The 22,051-nt window shown below is 43.5% G+C and overlaps 1 protein-coding gene across 1 annotated transcript; it reads right to left on the reverse strand.

Moving 5' to 3' along the window:
* Positions 1 to 11,615: 11,615 nt before the first annotated feature.
* TEX36 (testis expressed 36) lies at positions 11,616 to 19,371 on the reverse strand. The gene is made up of 3 exons (XM_040254451.1): positions 19,321 to 19,371; positions 12,452 to 12,583; positions 11,616 to 11,771 (listed from the first exon to the last, which is right to left on the reverse strand). Exons 1-3 carry the CDS (start codon positions 19,369 to 19,371, stop codon positions 11,616 to 11,618), a joined length of 339 nt encoding a protein of 112 aa, XP_040110385.1.
* Positions 19,372 to 22,051: the final 2,680 nt, after the last annotated feature.

Below are 22,051 nucleotides of genomic sequence, written 5' to 3' on the forward strand. Positions count from 1 at the left end.
TAGTCCTTGTATCCTAATGTTCTGTTCCTATTTGGTGGGAGGTGGGAGACGCTCCTGAGCCTATATCCTCCAATTCGGGAACTCGGGGATCTGTTCGATTTTGATGGAGAGAGAAAAGAATGCATTTGAAATTCTCTTGGTTGCTGTGTGCAGAAATCATACGCTCCACCTCACAAACTCACCGATTTCATAGAACCATCGTCAAGCGAGTGAGTTTCGGTTTTCTTCATTCCCCCCTTCATCCAGTGAGTCAGGCTCTGACGGGGTTGATTTGTTGTTTAATATTTGGGGGGATTATTTTGGTATAGCCGCAATGTGTTTACTCAAATACTGTGTGTTAAATGAGATGTTTTCATTTGTTTTGATAGGTACTTATAAAGGCAACGTACCGCATTTCACACTTACACAGCCCTTCCGAGTTCACAGCGCAGCACCCGGATTCCTGCAAAACCTCCCCTGTTTGGGACGCACCAGCCTTGTTTCACCCCGAGAAGAGCAAGGTCTGTGCAGTGCTGTCAAGCCCCAGAGCCCAGAGCTGAGCTGAAGAAGACCCCTTCAGCTCACTGGGACCAAGGTAGTGGGTGGCAGCAAAGAGCTCAGAGGAGGAAATTTATTCTTCTTGCTTGTTTTATGGTTCTTAGGGTGTTACCATAACTGCATGAATTCCTCCCTGAACTCAGCAGAACATATGGGAAACCTATACTTAGCTTATCATTTCAAACCCTTCCTCCCCCACACCCTTCTTCCCCTCCAGGAGGCCTCAATATGGTACCAATTCTGTAGGTAAAATAAAAAATGTTGAATTGAGTGAAGTGGTCGCTCTTCCAGACTCATGGGCGAGCAGTGATGTGTCCTGAGCTTTGACTGGAGTTACAATTGAGCACTAACCTGCAAAGACAAAATTGTTCTCACAGGGGTTGTTGTATTACACACGGAAGGGGAAACACAGCCACCACATCGGACTCAAGTGTGGAGCCACCAGAACAGATATGACTGTGGCCAAAAATGGCCAGAAAATATGCCATACAAAGAGAGGACACAGAGCAATCCTTACAATTGGTCATAAATGTCAGAGCAGACCACACGAGAATGTGCTTCTCTGCTGAAAAACAGACAGTGTTTATGAGTTGATCTCATACAGGAAATCATCACATTGCTCTTTTAAACCATCGAGTCTAAGGGTCTGTAGATCAGATTTTTTACAAGTATCAATTAGGATGTCAGATCAGTATGCACGTGCCTTCAACACACACAGTAAGTAACTGAAGCTTCCTGGTTTGGGTCTCGAATGGATACAAGGCAGCATCACTCCAAACATTATTGAATTCTAAGCCATCAGCTGTTCTTTTAGTGTCTAAGTCATTTCTAGGATGGCACAAGTCCAAGTCTAATTCATTAAAACAGAAGAAATCTATAAACACCTGCATGTAATTGATTAGTAAGTTGGGGTTTCTTTAACTGGTTGTTTATTCCTCTGTTCAAAACAACACACTAAAGCAAAGAACCAACAATGGCATGTCATTGACATTTTGCCAAGTTATTAGACTTATTTTTGTAAAGTGGGTTGTTTTATTTGGGATGTCAGCTTCAGAGCCCCTAACACCTACCCCTCTGTGTAAGTGCTGTACCCTTTTGATCTTGGTTCATTGGACTGAGAATTGTGAGGGCCTTGGACAGTGTTGCTTTTTACATAGAAATCAACTGAGTGAAAAAAAGACTGGTTTTAAGGGCAAATTATCTAATCTGTGTTTATGGAGATGGTAAATACACTCTTCAGTCCCAAAGAGTAGAGGCTGATCTTCCCCCATTCCGATGTCCCTGCTTCACAGAATTGCTGATTTGGCTCCATATGCTTTTTTGGTAATTTTTAAATTTCATCACCAGTACATTGAATGTGGGAGGGGGGTCACTTTTTTTTCTCAATTTAGTTATTTTTAATTGGAATATAATTGCTTTGCAATGTTGTGTTAGTCTCTGTTGTACAGCAGGAGATTTGTGTTCGCACGTCCCCTCCCTCTTGAGCCTGCCGCCCCTCTGGTCGTCACAGGGCGCCAGGCCGGGCTCCCTGTGTTATGCAGCAGCTTCCCACTACCCCCTCCAGTGTTCTTGCCTGGAGAATCCCAGGGACGGGGGAGCCTGGTGGGCTGCTGCCTATGGGGTCGCACAGAGTCGGACACGACTGAAGCGATTTAGCAGCAGCAGCAGCAGCAGCAGTGTGTATGTGTCAATGCTATTCTCTCAATTTGTCCCCCGCCCTGAACTTGAGAGTCAGGGACAGTGCAATCTCCGAGAGGCTTGTAAACACTCGCTTATTTTGAATATCTGCATCCGGGACCCAAGAAATAGGACTGGACACCAGAAGCCTCTCAGGTGTCATAAAATCTGCCTGTAAAAAGAATCTGGCATTCAACCAAACAAAAACAAGGCATCTCTTCGAAACTGGGAACAAGAGAGACCACCTACAGTTTCCCTCAAAAAAAGGACAGTAAGTGGGAATACCCCTGATCACTAGTTTAAGATATATGAAATGTTCCTGGATAGTCTCTTTATTTTAGTATATCATTTTAAATTTTTTATTCTTTTTCTGTTTGGCCACTGGGCTTCCCAGGTAGCACGAGTGGTAAAGAAGCCACCTGTCAATGCAGGACACATGAGAGATTTGGGTTCGATCCGTGGGTCGGGAAGATCCCCTGGAGAAGGAAATGGCAACCCACTCCGGTATTCTGGCCTGAGAATCCCATGGACAGAGGAGCCTGGTGGGCTACAGACCATGGGGTCCCAAAGAGTCAGACACGCCTGAAGCGACAGCACATTTGGCCACTAGGTCATGTCTGGCTTGGCTGTGCATAGGGTTTTCCAGGCAAGACTACTGGAATGGGTTACTATTTCCTTCTCCAGGAGATCCGCCTGTTGCCAGGAATCTTTTCAACCCAGATATTGAACCTGTGGCTCTTGCCACAGCTCCTGCATTGCAGGCCGGTTCTTTACCACTGAGCCACCAGGGAGGCCCTATCAGTGAATTCTACCAGAGGTAGGGCTGAGGCAAGCTCAAACCCTCCCTCTTGGATGGGGCGTCACTACCGTAACTTCAAAGTCAACACAAAGAGTCTGGAATATTTGATTTGTCAAACATTATGTCATTTTCAGAGCAAAAAATCATTATTCACTCAATTGCCCAGACACGGAATCATATATTACAGAATGAAAGCCAATGTTTAAGGGTTTAAAAATTTACTCCTTACAAATTGTGATCAGCATCCTCTGAGCCTGCCCTGCTCGTGTCCCCCACAGGCCGCACCAACGTGGATGTGACGCAGCAGGCATACCCTCAAAGGGGGATATGACCGGTATGGACAGAAACCTAGTCTTTCAGGTCAGAAGACAGCTTTGAGGACACCCATTTCCATTGCTCTCCTGAAGCATAGGAGATACTTTAGGTGTTGACTGCAGCAGCATTCAATAATATATTGGGTTACATATTTTTAAAAGTTCTTTCTTTTTCTATTCCGTTCTAAACCTTCTGTTTGAATTGGGGAGAAAGCCTTGGGTTTGATGACGGTGTGTCTAAATCTCTAACACTAACATCCCTTTTCAAAAATCCGTGGAGAGCCCTCAGACAAGAAGTCTTAAGGAGGCACCCTTGAGGTGTTTGGGTGGGATGTAATCACTCTGGCTTAGTTTTTTCCCCCCATTGCATTTACTTTTAGCTACTTTCTATTGATGACAAGTGATCTTGCTTTTCTAGGAGATGAAAGGGAGGAGTAAGGTGCGCATGTCAGGGATACTCCAAACATGGTAACTATTCCAGGGGTCCTAGTATGAAGGCAGTGGATTTTGGAAGAAGCAGCACCCAGGACAGGCTCCCCTGGTAACTCAGCTGGCAAAGAATCCACTTGCAATTCAGGAGATCCCAGTTTGATTCCTGGGTCAGGAAGATCCCCTGGAGAAGGGCTAGACTACCCACTCCAGTATTCTTGGCTTCCCTGGTGGTTCAGACGGTAAAGAATCTTCCTTCAATGTGGGAGACCTGGGTTCGATCCCTGGGTTGGGAAGACTTCCTGGAGGAGGGCATGGAAACCCATTCCAATATTCTTGCCTGGAGAATCCCCTGGACAGAGGAACCTGGAGGGCTACAGTCCGTGGCATCTCAAAGAGTTGGACGTGACTGAGTGACTAAGCGCAGCACAGCACCCAGGACACTTGATGGGGTTGTTTACAGGGATTATCTGCCAGAGTTGGTCCACATGACATTCTTTGTACCAAACAGTGAGTCAGATCTGAGTCTGCACCAAAGCAAAAGTATTGAGGGTACATGGTTACTTGGGCTGAGGGGGCAGGGCACTGCCCCAGGGAAATGGAAAGAGAGGAGCTAAGAACACTTTCCCAAAAGCAGAGCTGGTGGCTACACCCCAGGCAGACATCCTGCCTCTCAGCCACCCTCACACCAACAGTGTGAAAAGAATATATGCACCACGTAAAACTCTGAAGCACTCAATGTTTGCACCATGCTAGAAGGGCAAACAGACATTGCAGTACCCAAGGACGCAAAATTCAGAAAAATAACATATTAGAATGAATAAAATTATTATCAGACAGAATTAAACATTTCATTGATAAATAGAAGCCAAACAGAGACCCTAAAAATTAAAATGTTGTTTGGTTATAGGACAATCTTAGTACAATGGCTAAATAGCAGAATGGGTCGCGGAAGAGACAATTTGCACCCTAGAAGACAAAGTTTAGAGGCTATTCCAGAATCCAGTGCAAATAGATAAACAAATAGAAAACATAAAGGAATATTGGAGAGTCAAGGGAGATAGGTCCAGATGTTTCGATATCCATCTAAGAAGCATTCTAGAAGAAAAGGGGGGAAATAGAAGAGAGAAAAATAATTGAAGAAAATTTTCTCTAGTAAAAAAAGTGAAGTGAAGTCACTCAGTCGTGTCCAACTCTTAGCGACCCGTGGACTGTGGTCCACCAAGCTCCTCCGTCCATGGGATTCTCCAGGCAAGAGTACTGGAGTGGGTTGCCATTTCCTTCTCCAGAAGGAAAAAACACCTTAAAAAAAAACTGTTAGCCAAAAAAAAAAAAAAAAAAAAACACTTTAAAATTATAAAATTTAAAATAAAAACCCAAGGATTCTCAAATTGAAATAGCCCACTGAATTTACAAGTATGCATACCATGTAAATGTTAGGCTTGATTAGCCAATTAACAAGGTAAGTATAAACTATATATAGGTTTGTAGCCAGCAAAAGAGTCTATACGCATAAAACACACACACTCATGCACACATACGCACACACACACGCACACACACTCACGCACACACACTCACACAGGTAAAGCTGGTAAAATTTGAATAAGGTCTGTGGCTTGTACTAGCATAAATCACCTGGTTGTGATATTTGTAGCAGGTAGCATTCTAAGGGGATGTTGACCCTCATTTTTGTGTAATCTCATGGTCTTGAGTATGGGCAGAACCTGTGAATATAAAGCAATGTCATTCCCATACTTAAGTTATAGAGAAACGGGGATTTTCCACATGTAATTAAGGCCCCAAGTTCATTGATCTTAAGTCACAAAATTTGCATTTTTACCACAATAAATTACAGAGAGCACAGGCCTTCATCAAACACAGAACCGGCCCCACCACGATCTTGGGCTTCCCAACCTCCAAAATTGTGAGAAATCAATGTTTATTATTAATAAGCAAATAAAAAAGATACAGAGATTATCCTGGGTGGGTTAGATCTAGTCATGTGGTCCCTTGAAAGGGCACAGGACTCTTCCTGGTGAGAGAGGTTACAAACGTGAAAGGGATTTGAACTCCTTCCTTGGTTTTGGAGTCGGGGAGACCATGGAGCAAGAAAAGCAGTAACTTCCAGGAGCTAGTAATGCGAAGACCATGATGTAGATACACAGCGGTATTTGAAAGAAACAACCTTACCTGCATTTACAAGAAAACAAGAAAGGCTGCAAAGAACTGAGCTATGCTTTCACCTTGAGAAGCTGGGAAAAAATTCAAAATAAGCTCAAGAACAAAATTAGTAAACACGAAAGCACAAATTATCAAGATCAAAAGCAATCAACAACAACAAACATGTAGATTTGGTGAAAGAGCAAAGAGATGTGAGCAACATTCAGCATGTCAAAGATGGGACATAACTTTAAAGCATGAAAGAGAATATATTAAAGCACCACAAATTTTAAAATCCATGTGAAACAGATGACTTCCTCAAAAATAAAAATGTCCAAAACTAGGGAAAAAAAAGAAATAGAAGCACCATACAGACAGATCTCCCTAAAATACATTGAAAAGATGTTCAAAGATACACACCTGTAAACTACAACAGGTCCAAGAGATTGCACGGCAAATTCTATAGACATTTGCAATTTATATAAGCAGTGTCAGAGCACAATAAAAATAGGTTTTAAGATCCTAAATAAAATATTCGCATATCAAATCCTGGATTTAGCAAAAGAATAATACATCATAACCAGCTTGAGTTTGTCCTCCGAATGCTAAAATGGCTCCATGTTAGAAAATCCATGAATATACGTTATTAACAGATTAATATAGAAATTTTACATGATCATCTCAATAAATACCAAAGTTTCATTTGCTATAATGCCACCTCATACACAGTAAGAACTACAACAAAACTGTTTAAATCATTCAATAATCTCAAACAAAAGGAGTCCAGAGCAAGGCATTGTTTTGCTCTCTCTGTCTCAACACACACCCTTAACAAAAACCAGTGGTTCCAGAAGCCATTAAACAAGAGATTCTTACATTTTACTACATTAATATACATGCAAGGCTAAAATATGGTATACACCACCCTAGTGCAAGATGTTAATAATAGAGGAAACTCTCAGGAGTGGGAGTATGGGGGAGAGAGGGTGTAAGCCTTCGTTTGATCTTTTGAAACCTGTTCTGAGAAATGAAGTCTATTAACATAAAAATAAATGTGTCTAAGTTTCTATATCAACAAAGAGGAACAAAAAGCAACCAGCTATAGAAAACATTTGCAACATGGTTTCTATCTGTCTATCTCATAATCTGTTAGTGAAGTGGTAAGTTGAAGCACGGCCTCTTTGAGGAGTTTGAATTAAAATTTAAAACCCACATACTCTTTAATTGAACAAGTTTATTTCAATGAGTTTAACATATAGAAATATCACAGCTGAATGCAAATGTTTATCTATTAATGAGTTTATTTCTAATTGTTTATAGTAGGAAAAGACTGTAAACTACCTAAATGATTATCAAAAGATTAAGGAACTATGACATATCCATGTAACGAAATACCAACCAGTCATGTTTGCAAAAGAGAAGTAGATTTGTAAGTACCAAGAGAGAATGCTGTATTCATAAGAGTGGTTGGTGGCGGTGTGGCAGAAAGCAGCAGTGGCGGGTGGAACCATTGGTGTTTGTTAAGGGTAGGTGTGTTTAGAGACAGAGAGGGAAAATCCATGCCACAGCTTACCAAGAGAAGGCTGCATATTAAAAGAAAGTCAACAGGCAGATGAATAAAGAAGATGTAGTACTACTCAGCCATAAAAAAGAATAAAATAATGCCATTTGAAGCAACATGGATGGATGGAGAGATTAGCTTACTAAGTGAAGTCCGCCAAAGACAAATACTATACGACATCACTAATAAGTGGAATCTAAAAAAATGTGACAAATGACCTTATTTACAAAAAGAAACATACTCACAGACACAGAGAAAAATTACGGTTATCGAATGAGAAAGTGACGAAAGGATACATTAGAAGTTTAGGGATTAGAGGCTGCAAACTACTATATATAAAAAGACAAAGAACAAGGTCCTACTGTACAGCACAGGGAACTATATTCAATATCTTGTATAATAATAAACTATAATGGAAAGAATATGAAAAAGAATATACATACATATTACATATATATACCTGAATCACTTTGTTATACACCAGAAACTAACACGATACTGTAATAAACTATACTTCAATTTTAAAACAGTAATAACTTTTTTAAAAAGGCCACAGAGCTGGCACTGGGAGAGAAAATGGAGACTGGGAGTCAGGAATGTGAGAGAAAATACTTTTTACCATTTATTTTTATTTAATTTGAAACTTTCCCCATGTACATATACTTAAAGACATATATCTTAGGGGGGAAAACCCAGGAAAGTAAGAATACAAAAGAATATTCTTACCTAGGTAAAAGTTGCCTATCTCAAACTCACAACAATAGTCAGATGTCAGAGTGACCCATTAGAATCAGCCCCAATAAATTCAGACATAAGAAAGTGTATGCACTATCTGTGCTAATATTCAAATTGTACCTGATGCAAAAAGATGGGGGGTGGCCCTATAAATTCTAGAAATTATATAAATTATCATATTCACAAATGATATAATTATCCACATAGAAAATCCAAAAGAATCAACTGGAAAATTAATAAAATTTTGTTTTTATTTTACTAGAATATTTTTTTATTTATTCTAAGAAGTTTATCCAGGTAGTTAAATACAAGATTCACATATAGAAATCAATAGCCTTTTTTATGCATCAAACTAACCAAAAAGTATAACTTAAACACACACACACACACACACACACACACATACATTCAAAATAGCCACATTTCAAAGTACACAGGAATAAACATAGAAAAAAAACATCTCGTACTTTTGTGAAAAAAATTATACAACTTTATTAAAGAATATAAAATAATATTTGAACAAATGGGGAGATATACCATGGTATAAAGATGTCAATTCTTCTATAAATTAGTATCTCAATTCAGGGGAATTCCTATCAAATTGCCAACAGATTTACTTGAAAGCTTATTCTAAAATTCACCTAGAAAAGATATGTAAATAGAAACAAGTAAATTTTGATACAGAATGAGGGCGACAGTGTTCCATTCAAAGGGCGATAAAAATGGCCCCTGAGTGGGAAAAGATGGTCCGCTTCACTAATAGAGAAATGCAAAGTAAGATAACAAGATAGTTTTTGCCCTTAGATATCCTTCAATATGTAAAAGATAATTTGGGGGCGGGGAGAGAAACAAAAACTCACAGATACTGTTGGTGGAAGTTTAATTGGTCCCGTCTTTTTTAAAAGATGATTTGGCAAATTAAAACCTTGTGCAAGTAATTCCCTGGTGGTCCAGAGGTTAAGACTCCATCCTTCCAGTGGAGGGGTTGCAAGTTCAATTCCTGGTCAGGGAACTAAGATCCCACATGCTGCACAGTGCAAAATGTTAAACAAACAAACAAAAACCATGCATATGGTCCAATCCAGCAGTAACAAAGGTAACTTTCAGAGCTGACTCCAGAGTACATGTAAACACCCACCCAAAGCGCCTGATCAAGCATGTCATGTAGCACCAAGCCTTTCCAGTCCCAAACTAGAAACAATTCAAGTGCTCATTAGGAAGACAGTTTTTTTAAAAACATGGCACATCCAACTTAGGGGATACAGTGCAGTAGTTTAAAAAGCAAATCAACCTATTCCTATTGACGTTGCAAGAACTTCAAGATCACTTATGTACTGCAAGAATGCATGTTCTATGTAACAGTTTATGTTCAAAATCTGTACACAGCTACACACATACATGTGATTGTAAATGTACAGAACAAAAACAAACAGTGAGCTTTTTTCTGGGGACAAGGATTAGAGATGCAGTAAAATCAGAGGGGATTCCAGCTTCCTCTATTTTGCTTGAAATTTCAAGATGAAAATGTAAGCCTATATTAATCATGTAGTTTTAAAACTTTCCCTGAAGTTAATGTGGCAATTTTTAAATTTAAGCACTTTTTCCTTTCAAACATATTCAGTTAAAATGTGTATATCATCAAATATCTTTATTTTATAAGGGCCTGAATATTTTTCAACCTTATTAAAACCATTAGAATATTTTCAATCTTATTAAAACCATTAGAATATTTTCAACCTTATTAAAACCATTAGAATATTTTCAAACCATTACAATATTTTCAATATTAAAACCATTAGAATAGAATTTTCCTTTCAAACATATTCATTTAAAATGTGTATATCATCAAATATCTTTATTTTATAAGGGCCTGAATATTTTTCAACCTTCTTAAAACCATTAGAATATTTTCAAACCATTACAATATTTTCAATATTAAAACAGTTAGAATATTTGGGGGAGTGGTAAGGTTATCTGTTGCCATGCTGGTTTCTCTATATAAGGACTTTAATCTCTATGTTATCACTGTAAGAAAACATCATCTCAGCATTAAGGCACATGCAGTCTACATTCTCTAAATAATTCTAAACAAATCTGATATCGAACATCAGTACTGCATCAGAAAACACATACTTGTAGAATGTCCAACGAAATACCAATATTGCAAAACATCAAGGATCTTTTGGAAGGGTTATTGGAGAACTGTTCTTTTTGTTAATCAGGAACCTTACTTTTGGATTCTTTTTCCAAAACTCTGTATAGCTTTGCTGGGGCATAAATTTAAAAGTGTTCCATATCTCATGATGATGTCTTGGAAAGCGTCTGAAAATTGGGACCACCACAGTTTCCTTATAAACATATGATATTTGGTTATTTGAAAAGCCATCGAGACAAGATGGAACATAGTCACATGCCCAAAGATTGAAATTTCTTGAAACGTGTTGCCTTTTTTCTGGGGAGATCTTCTTACGTCCCAAGCCCTGGAGAAGGATCACAAGCAGATTAGGAGGAAGATATTCAAGGCCACACAGTTTGGAGGTCTTTAATAAAACCACCTCCATGACATCTTGTGTTTAAATGACCACTCTTACAGGAGGCATCCTTTATGAACTTGTGGGAGGCTGTAAATTGACACAACCTCATGATCTTTGCAGCCTTCCACTCCCACGCGAGGGGCTGGGCTTCTAGGACATGGAGGACTGAACCAGAGAGACCCCAGCCTGGACAACCAGGAAGCCCGATTAGGTTCTCTACACCCAGGTGGCTGTATCCACCTCAGGCTGCATCCCCAGCACTCCGTGGGAGGGGTCTTACTCTGAGAGCTCCGAGGATTCTCTCCCATCCCAGAGGATTCCCAGTAAAGGAAGCAGCACGTGGGTCTCTACCCACAGGCTTCCTCCTCAAATCTTACTAATGTGGCCATTAGAAAATTTACAAATTACATATGCAGCTCACATATCTATTTCCATTGCACAGTGCTGTGTTAACCACCACTAGCCAGCGCTATCAGACTTTGTTTTTTTCAGTGATGGGGAGAAACCACCTCCAGGAACAAGATAACTGTAGTTAGTAGGGACTCCTTCTTCACATCATGAAAACTCCCCATCCATTCCTTTGACGCTTCCTTATGGGTCCTGGCTCTGCAGTCCAGAGACACACATAGGCAATCCCTCCTTGTCATGACAGATCTTCACAAAAAAAGCTCACAAATTAGATGGTTTATGGGAAAGCACTTCGATAAGCGTGAAATTCACATACAAAAAGAAACCTAGGCAGAAGGGAGGCTGGTGTGGATTTTGAAAGCCAAGTGGGAATTTGAGAATTTATGCTTTTTTTCCCCCCCCTGGTAACCTGTTATGAGGCTTTAATTTTATTCCAATTTTGAGGCCAGTCCTCAATCTTAACCAGGTCTCAGAAAATCAAGAGCCCTGATGTCGCTGTTCATCTTTTTAGCAATGTGGAGAGAAATACTCACAGAGTCAAGGTAGAACCCAGAGTCCTGAAAGCTGTGACGATTGTCGTGAGCAGAGAAGGGGAAGTTGTTATTTACCGCTTGCTGGAAAAGAGCGAGGGGAGAGATAAAAACGCACACATCAGAACCACAGCAGGCTTCCAGAACCTGCCTACAGTGGCCTGGAAGGAAGACAGAGGAGGCAGGTTGACCTCTAAGTGAGAACTAAATGCATCCACAGTGATGGAGCAAACAGCAGAGGGGTGAGGGCTTAGGTGCGTACATCAGCTCAAGGCTTTGAAACTCCACTCCATTGCCAGCTTTCTTAAAATTATAACAAGTTCTCTTTAAAATACCTTATTGAGAGGCAAGGAAAGGAAAGTCAGTAGGCATGGAATTGAAGGCTGGAAAGGAATTCTGAAGCCATCTTCTTCATCTGGCCAATAAGGATCCCAGTAGACCAGAGCTCTCTGGTCCAGGGCTGCTAAGTGTGAAGTCAACCCTGCTTCTACCACCGGCCATTTGCAGCCCCTTAAGCAGCTCATGAACTGGCCAGGGAGGTAGAACATGCGTGTTGAGAGCTCTGTTCCTAGAAGAGTAACTTCATCGTCTGGACCAGGAGGTGGTCCCTTCTAGAGAGTATCTGAGGAACCATGGTAACCAACTATGGAGTGAGGATGCTGCCAGAATGTCGGGATCCGGGGAGATCTAGTGAGCAGTTCCCTCCAAGCAGCGCCACCCCCTTGCAGAGCCACAGGGGCACGTGGCAAGCGCCCTGGACTCACCTTCTCCCGCAATTTGTAGATTGGCGGAAGCTTCTCCTCCACTTGCCGAGATAAACGTGGACTGTGGGACTCTTTCAACATCGTACTTGTGATGGATTCTGGCATCTTTTGTGTTAGTCCAATGTGAGGGAACTGGAAAAACAGCACACATGCCTTGATTAAAACCAGACACATCTGAATCTCAAAGCCAAGTATCAGGGCTTCCTCTGTAAAAGGATTAAAATGCAATTTGGGTGCTTCTGGCATGCGATGGAAATGGCATAATTTTCGTAATTTTCAAGTATCCTTTCCAAGACAAAAAATATTGTCATGGCCCAAGGCCACCACTGCCGGCCATTTCAAGTTACAGGGGCCACCCTGCTGCTTGCAGCCTGGAAACGGTTCCATGGCCTGGTGAGGGGGGTGCGGTCCCACGGGAGGGAGCCAATGAGCTCCAAGGAGACAGTGTTATTTGAGACCTTCCTGGTGGTCAGGGAGTGCCCCATACTCGGGGCCAAGCATTCAGCCCGTGTTCCCAGGGGTGAGCCAACCTCCTGCAGGTAGGGGGTGCACCTTAGAGCACAGGAAGGTGAGAAGGGTCGCGTTGAGTCTCTCCAGAAAATGCAGAATGGTAGAGGGTGGGAAGATTATTTGGATGCCAGGGGTGAGCTGGGAGTGGGCTTTCGTATCTCCCTGTGAACAGGCGGGAAGGAAACAGGACTGGGTCGAGGGAGGTGGTCCCAAAGAAGGTCTAGACCAACCCCATAGGGAGCTCTAGACACAGAGTAGCTTCTCAGAGTCAGCCTGATGGAGTGAGAGGACTGGACCCTTGTGTGCTCTTGCCCATCAGTCACTGGGTAGGAGAGGAAGGTGGAGGACCCAGGAAGCAACTGACCTGGAGGAAGCAGCTCTTTTCAGCCAAGGAGTATCTAGGGTTGGACCCCTCCCCCCACCAAGCCACGCTTTCAGCAGCTAGGCCAGGAGTCCATTCCCAAAGAGGGATGTGGGTTCTGCTTGATAGCCACTGTAGCTCACCCCAATTTTACATAAATAGCACCTCTTATAAGCCACTCCTACAAAGTGGCCTTTGAAGTGGTGATCTCTAGGAGAGAAATATGAGTGGAAACTAAGATACAAACAGAAGGCAAGACCCCAACTCTTAAGGAAAATTCTTGCAAAGGGAGGTAACATATTGTGGGGGTGGGTCACAGACGATAGATTCAACGTCCCTGGGTACAACCCCAGCTCTCTCTCCTAGAAGGTCAGCCTTCCACAAGAGACTTAGTTTTGCAGGTCTCAGTCTCTTTATCTGTAAAATGGGAATAATAATAACCTACTTGATAAGAGTGCATGCGTGCTAAGTTGCTTCAGTCGTGTCCAACTCTTCCCGACCCCATGGACTGTAGCCCACCAGGCTCCCTGTCCATGGGATTCTCCAGGCAAGAGTACTGGAGTGGGTTGCCGTGCCCTCCTCCAGGGGATCCTCCCGACCCAGGGACTGAACCTGCGTCTCCTGTGGCTCCTACATTGCAGGTGGATTGCTCACCATTGAGCTACTGGGGAAGCTCCACCTGACTGAGTAGATGGGATTAAAAGAGAAAAATGCATGCACCCAGAGTGTTCACTAGCTGTTGACAGGTTCTACTCTTGCTCACAGCTGTCCCCTCCCTTATCCCCAAGCCCACTGTCACACCAAAGGCCAGTCCTTCCTTGTCTTCGGGATTACAATGACATTGGTTAACACTGTTGTTTTCTCCCATTCCTTCTCAAGTCATGATATAACTACATATAACTATGGCTTTTGTTTCATCTCCGCACAAGAGCGCATTTAGTACGCTACTATTTATGTCAAAAGGTGGAGAGATTATGTCATCTGAATGGTACACTCAGTGGGGCATTGTTGGCAGAGAAAATGAGAAGCAATGGTTTATACGACACATAGCAATGTGGAAAAGAAGAAACAGAATGAGATCTGTAACCCAACACCATTTACGGAAATAAATAATCCATGCACACAAAACAACACTACATAATTTACAAGAACACATCTCAGTAACAGAGTTCCCATTAAACATGTGTGAGTGGCTGCCCATGGGGTGAGCAGAGCAGGAACAGGGATCAAGGGCAAGGAAGCGACCACATGAACCAACCAACATCGTATGGACCGGCCCTGCTATGGATGAATGACAGGGTCACTTTGGAGGAGGGCACCAGGGAAAAGGAAGACTTCCTTGCCATCGTTTAAACATTTCTTAATTGAGTGCCTCTATTCCATTGTCTCATTTTCCACAACAAAAATAATCGTCTTTGTTTTTGATTAGAGTTATAATACTTGCTCATGGTTTTAAAAGCTCAGACAATAAAGAAAAACACAAGGAAGGAATCCCATGCAGATTGTATCCGTCTTCCCAGGTGGTGCTAGTGGTAAAGGACCCGCCGGCCGATGCAGAAGATGTAGGGAACATGGGTTCCATCCCGGGGTCGGGAAGACCCCCTGGAGGAGGTCATGGCAACCCACTCCAGTATTCTTGCCTGGAGAATCCCATGGACAGAGGAGCCTGGTGGGCTACTGTCCATGGGTCCGCAAAGAGTCAGACACAACTGAAGAAATTTAGCATGCACACAGGATTGTGTTATAAATGTGATTTCAAAAAATTACAAATATCTTAAAAAATTTAACAGTTAACCTTTGGGAATTCCCTGACAGCCAGTGGTTAAAAAACAAAAACAAAAACAAACCCAGTAACTTTTGGTTACCCTCTCCATTCTCTTCTTGTCATCCCAGATTAAAAAAAAATAATAACACTAGCTCTCATATATTCCTTCACAAACACCTGTACCTACAAAGGGGACTTACACTGTTATACAAAAATTGGACCATATAACTCATACTGTTTTGTACCTCGCTTTCCTTTTTTTCCATTTTTATTGGAGTATAATTGTTTTACAATATTCTGTTAGTTTCTGCTGTACAAGAAGGTGAATCAGCTATGCTGCTGCTGCTAAGTCACTTCAGTCATGTCCGATTCTGTGCGACCCCATAGACAGCAGCCCACCAGGCTCCCCTGTCCCTGGGATTTCCTTCTCCAATGCAGGAAAGTGAAAAGTGAAAGTGAAGTCGCTCACTCGTGTCCGACTCTTAGCGACCCCATGGACTGCCGCCCACCAGGCTCCTCTGTCCATGGGATTTTCCAGGCACTGGAGTGGGTGCCATCAGCATACACATATCCCCTCCCTTTTGAGCCTCCCTTCCACTTCCCCATCCCACCCCTCTAGGTCATCACAGAGCACCAAGCTGAGCACCCTGTGCTCCACAGCATAACTTGCTTTTCTTGCTTAACATTGTGGTTCTTGTAATTCAATCGCTCAGTCGTGTCCAACTCTTTGCAACCCCATGGACTGCAGCACACCAGGCTTCCCTTCCTTCACTATCTCCTGGAGTTTGCTTAAATTCATCACTTAACAATATACCATAGAAATTTTTCAAAGTCAACCCACCCGTTTCTAATTCATTCTGTATTATATATACATTTTTAATGTTTTTAAAGCAATTTTTAAGTAAGTATAAATAATACAAAGGGCCTCCAAACTCAGAGCCTTTCCCTTTCCTCTACCTCCAATCTGCTTTTCCAAGTTATGGAGAATCAGGCCATGGGTAGGGAGTTTTTCTACATCTGGAAGGGTTCCTCTCACCAGGTGAATGACAACTGACTTGGGTTCATTTGTATTCTACAACACTATGGACTAAATCACTGTAAAAAAAAATGGCTCTAGCATTTTAATTTCACTCTTTTAAAATATATATTTAATGGCTATAACATGATAGCTGTGAAATAAACCCTTCTGTTAGATATTGTAACCGTGAAATATAGCTTTTTAACTAGTTGGTGGTGAAATTTTTGCTGCATTCAATCACTCAATGACTGAAATATTAAACAGGAAGGTGAACGTGTGTGCAGAGTGCCTTTTCTACTCGGCAACAGCCAGATCACCACCAGCAAGGTCAACTGTGAAATGACCGTCACCTCCAATGTGGCAATTACTGTCTCCCAAATGGGCTGCTGCTGACGCAAAACCAACAATTTCTTTAATTTTCCCAACTCGTCTACAAGTTACTTAGGGAAACTTCATGTCAGCTCTGTCCTTTTTATTCTCTTAGGTGCCAGCAGCAGAAAGGAGACCCACACCGTAGGCTCTGGTTAGACTTTGGGGAGATAAAGTCTTCCTTCTTTAAATGGTTCCTGGTACATTCCTAGGATCCCCAGTAGGAGACGCCATGCTCTTTCTTGATGTCTCCCTTATTATAGAATACTGACTTTGGAGTAGCAACATGGCTGGTTTAAAAAATACTTCCCGAGGACTTCCTTGGTGGCCCAGTAGTTAACACTTCACACTTTCAGTGCTTCCACTGCAGGGGACGTGGGTTCAGTCCCTGGTCAGGGAACTAAAATCGCACTAAGATAGAGGCTTAGTCAAAAAATAAAAACCCTCCTCCAACTCCGTTGCAGCTAAATTGGATGCGTGACCCTTGAAATGAAAGCCTAAGTCTGTGGGTGGGGCTCCTGGGAAAGCGATTGTTTTCTCCAGGAAAAGGTGAGGATGCAACTGACAGGCGCCTTCCATCTTTTTGCAATTCGACTTCCTCCTCATTTATCTGCCTGAGCTGACACCACACTGAGGGTGACAGGAGAGGCTGAGAAGAACCTGGGCCTCCAAAGACATCCCAGGACATCTGTACCAGCCCTGAACTGCCTCCCTCTGCACTGGTTGTTGATTCCAAGCAGGGCCCTGGGGGCCTCCAGGCCCAAAGCCATTCTGTGTCCCCCCATTTCATTGTTGACAGGAAATAGGTTTCCTTCAGCCTCCAAGACTTCCCTGAGTTCTAATGGGCAGACTCAAGCAGTTGTTAATTAGGGAAGGGAAGGGATATGAGACCAGGGAGAAACAGTCAGGAGAAAAAACTGTGTAGCCTTGGGGCAAGGTCCTGGTTCCCCACTAAGAGATGCACACCACAGCAGCTTTGAGCTCATTTGCAAATACTGAAACCCCTCAGGAGGGAGAAGTCAGTGGTTAAGGATGGTATGCAGCCCACGAGGGCATCGACCTCAGACTGGTTGGACCTGAAGGTTGATGATGCTGTCTCGTACTTAGCTCACCACCAACCCATCAGAAGAATGTCCACAAGCTGATCACACCCTGTTTGATCCATTACTATAAAATTTCTCACTATCCTCTCCAAGTTGGGACATACGTTTTCAAGGCAGGAGTCCACTGTACCCCCCTTTTCCTGGCAAAGTTATAAAGTTATCCTTTTTTACTTCACCCAAAATCCTGTTTCTGAGATTCAATTCAGCACTGGTGCACAGAGCAGCTGAGTTTTCGGTATTACTGTTACTCGAGGAACACAAACCCTTTTCTGGTGAAGGCTCTGTAGTCAGCTTTTTATAATAATATTCAGTCAAACATAATCCCAATACTGTAGGTGATAAAAAGAGGCCAAGCTCTTTAGTCTAAGAAGCTTACGCTTATTTCTTCCTGACCAGCTAGTGTATGTAGTTCACTTTATTTCCCATCTCACTTTAGCTGCCAGGAAACTCAGTCAAATTTGTTTGACTCCAAATTGTTTAAGCCATATGGCCTGCATATCTATGTTACATATTTCATAAGTTTTCCATTTTCTATGTTTCTATGTTATATATTTTCCCAGTCTCAGCCTCTTAAAGTATATTTAAACTGGTTCTGAGGTTTTATTTTTATATACCTTATACTTTATTTTGAATATTTTCCATTCATTACTTTAAACCTTTGTGGAATGGAGCAGGGTATACAACAGGAAAGAATATCAGGATAAATATATATCCTTTGGGAGCTGCAGGGGATTGGTTCTCCTCATCCCATCTTGTGGCTACCAAAACCCAGAGATGCTCAAGTTGGTTAGTTTCCCTTTGTATCCATGGGTTCTGCATGGTGGACACACGTACTTATATCACATATATACATATATATTATGTATATACTAGTTAGCAACGGTGCTTCCATTCATTATACTAAGCTCCTTTGTATCCATTGTCTCATTAATCCTCAGCATGGCCTCTAACCTTGGTATATTATGCTTCCATTTAACAGATGAATAGACTGAGATTAAGCCTTCAGGCCCCAATTTTCCAAGATATTTTCCATTTTTTTCCTTTTAAACAAATCTTTAAAAAATTTTTCTATGTATTACTGCCCTAAAACAGGTTAGAAACCCCTATTTTCTGTGATACAAACAGTAGGAAAAAAAGACAAAGATACCAGGTCCATGGGATTTATATTCTAGAAGGAAGAGAAAAGTCACACGTATAATAAATTACATAGTATATCAGAAGATGCGTGCATGCCTGCTAAATCACGTAAGTCGGAACAGCTCTGTGTGTGACCCTGTGGACTGCAGTTTGCCAGGCTCCTCTGTCCATGGGATTTTCCCGGCAAGAATACAGGAGTGGGTTGCCATGCCCTCCTGTAGCAGATCTTCCCGACCCAGGGATCAAACATGTTTCTTATGTCTCCTGTATCAGCAGGTGGGTTCCACTAGCGCCACCTGGGAAGCCCATGCAGAGGATAGACGTTATGAAAAATAGAAAAAGCAGAGAAACACAGCAATTACTACCTCATGGACATTCACAAGACACCAGTCTGCTGAGTGGTTTATGCACAGACTAATTTCATCTGATCCTCCGAGAATCGGATATGAGATTCCCATTTCACAGGTGAAAGAACTGACACGGGATGAAGGGATCTGTCAGACGTCATACTGTGGTAAGTAGCAGCAGTAGGATCTGAGCTCAGCTCTGTGCCTGACCACACCCCTGTGGCCTGAGAAAGGCGAGAGAGGGTATCACCCTTCTTACCCATCTTCCGTCCTTGTCTAAGGGTGGGTTGAAGCATCTCCCTTTGACCATTTTGTGCAGGAAACTGAAGGGGGCTGAGACTGGCTCTTATCCCTCCATGGCCTCATGAGCTGTGCGCCTGGGAAGCACTCTCCCTTGTTCCTGGCCTCTGATTTGCAGGCTCTACCCGGAAGGGACATCCGGGAGTGGTCCCTGTTGTCATAGCATCAGAGCCCACCCGTCACAATGGGACAGGAGCGCGTGTCCTCCAGCCCCCGAGGGCTCCTGCTGCCCCACAGGTGTGACCCCCCGGGGCCCAGGTGAGGAGCCCCACACGCAGGGGCTGACCTGAGACAGTGGCCCACGCCACACCCTCCAGACGCTCGAACGGACGACTTCTGCGTTGAACGTCTTCACGGTCACCGTCTGCCCCAGCCTCTCGGTTTTCAGAGAAGTGAGCGGGCTCTGCCTTGTCTACAGGCATGGCATGACACCGGGTCAGGACCCAGGTCTCCCCACGGGCTCCTTTCACGGCTGCTTCCCTGCCCAGTTGCGGCTCGCTCACCGTGCGGTCACCACGCTGCCTGCAACTGAGACCGTGAGGAAGAGGCAGCCGTGAGTCATTATTTGGTACCAGGTGCTGTGCTGAGCACTTTTCCCGTGTTTCATGGACCGTTGGCGTCTACAAATGAGGAAACAGGGCCTTGTACCCAGGGGAGGGGGCGCCAGGTCACAGGACAGCTCCAGGGCCCGTGAGCCTTTCCCAGGGCCAGCTGGTCTCCCCCAGGCTGTGGCGGCAGCTCCTGAGGGCTAGCCTTCCTCCAGGGCCCGGACATGCAAGTGCAGCCCCACTTCTCAGTGAAGTGATTGCTTCCTTCCTTTCTCTCTTTCTTTTCCATTCTCTCTTCCTTCCTTCTTTCTCCATTTCTTTCTTCATTTCTTCCTCTCCCTTCCATTCTCCTTTTTTAATGCTCTGTCTTGACCATTGACCAGCTACTCCACGTAAGAGTAAGAGTACGCATCTACAGGAGACTCTGCCCGGCTCTCTTGGTAGGAAGTTGTGTCCTCATCCCTCTCTTCTCCTAATCACGGCCAGGGTGTCCTCACAAGAGCTGCGTGTCAGGGACACGGGACCGCTCCTCTGGCCAGCACTGAGGGCCCAGGGCCTGGTGGCTCCTGGGGGAGATGCCTGCGGTGGAGCATGGACCAAGACCAGGCAGGTGTTAGTAACCAGCTCCACGTACAGACGGGGGAAAGCGAGTCTCAGAGAGGTGAAGGGACTCAGCCTCATCACACCGCTAGTCCGTAGAAAAGTCCACGTGAGAACCCAGATGTGGCGCGGCCAAATTCAATGCCAGCATCAAACAGGATTCATTTCACCGCACTTCCCTGACCCTGTTTGAATTAGTGGGCAGTGAATTTACTAGGATTGCTTTTCATGCCACTTTTTCCATCTGCATGAAAGCGGGCCTGACTACACACCTGCCTGTCAGCCACGATCCCTCCCCACGGTGAGCCTGGCAGGCCGGGGGGTCAATGAGCCCTGTCGTGCGCTCCTCTGCTGCGCCCCCTCCCCAGTGGACACCCTGCCATGGAGCCCAGCACAGATGGCGAGGAGCAATGAGGGCCGAATATGGCTTCTTCCACATCCCAAGACTGAGAGTAAAGCAATGAGGAAGGAGGGAGCCAGAGACAAAAATATCTAAAGCCAGTGCCATTTCCAACAAAGCGTTCTACGGGCATTCACTTTGTCTCCACCAACAGAGCAGAAAATCCTCTAGATCTGAAGTCTCATCTCTAAATATATTCTCTTCTCCTCTGTAATTTAGTCTTCTGCTCTATTAAGCAAGGTATATGATCGCTGGTTAAGGTGTTTTCCAATTTCTCGCTTTTGAATGATGGTTTAAAATTCTCAAAAATGTGTCCAAGAAAAATCAAAAGTGAATAAAGAAAACCCGGCCAGGAAAAATGAAATATGGTTTTTCTTCAGCTAGGATTTCCGAACAGCAGATTCGGGTGGGGTGGTTCGTTGTCGAGGTTATTCTTTTCAGAGGTTTGAATTACTGGGCTGAACTTGGAGACCCACCATGCTGGAAGCAAGTCCTGTAAACACACAGGGCTCTCAGATCCCTGGGGCTAAGAATACCAGAGGGTTGAGCCCCGTCCTGCCTTGGGTCTTTGCACGTGCACAGCTCTGCTCAGAATGCAGTGATGCAAAACAACCTGTTAAGGCGGCTGTGGAGGCAATGACGAGCACATGGCTGGGTTCACTCGCTCAACAAGCACAGATTGAACACCCACTATGTGCCAGCTCTGCGTTCCAACAGCACCAAGACGATCACCCAAACCAGTTTTTTTATAAGCGGTAAATCACGGACGGTTTTTTTAAATGTCAGCAATATATGTTAGTATCCACTACTTTTAGGTCAATTGTAAGTCAGAAGTGAGGCCTCCCTGGTGGCTCAGAGGTAAAGAATCAGCCTGCCAATTCAGGAGATGCGGATTTGATCCCTGCGTTGGGAAAATCCCCTGGAGGAGAAAATGGCAACCCACTCCAGTGTTCTTGCCTGGAGAATCTCATGGACAGAGGAGTCTGGCAGCCTACAGTCCTTGGGGGTCACAAAAGAGTCAGACACAACTGAGTCACTGAACAACAACAACTCGTGGATTTGCCGATACATCAGATACAACAGGACCCCAAGTTATTGATTAACCAAAAATTATTTTCAGTGAGCCATCTGCCACATTGATG

This window comes from Oryx dammah, unplaced genomic scaffold, assembly GCF_014754425.2.
Source record: "Oryx dammah isolate SB20612 unplaced genomic scaffold, SCBI_Odam_1.1 HiC_scaffold_14, whole genome shotgun sequence".
Lineage (NCBI taxonomy): Eukaryota > Metazoa > Chordata > Mammalia > Artiodactyla > Bovidae > Oryx > Oryx dammah.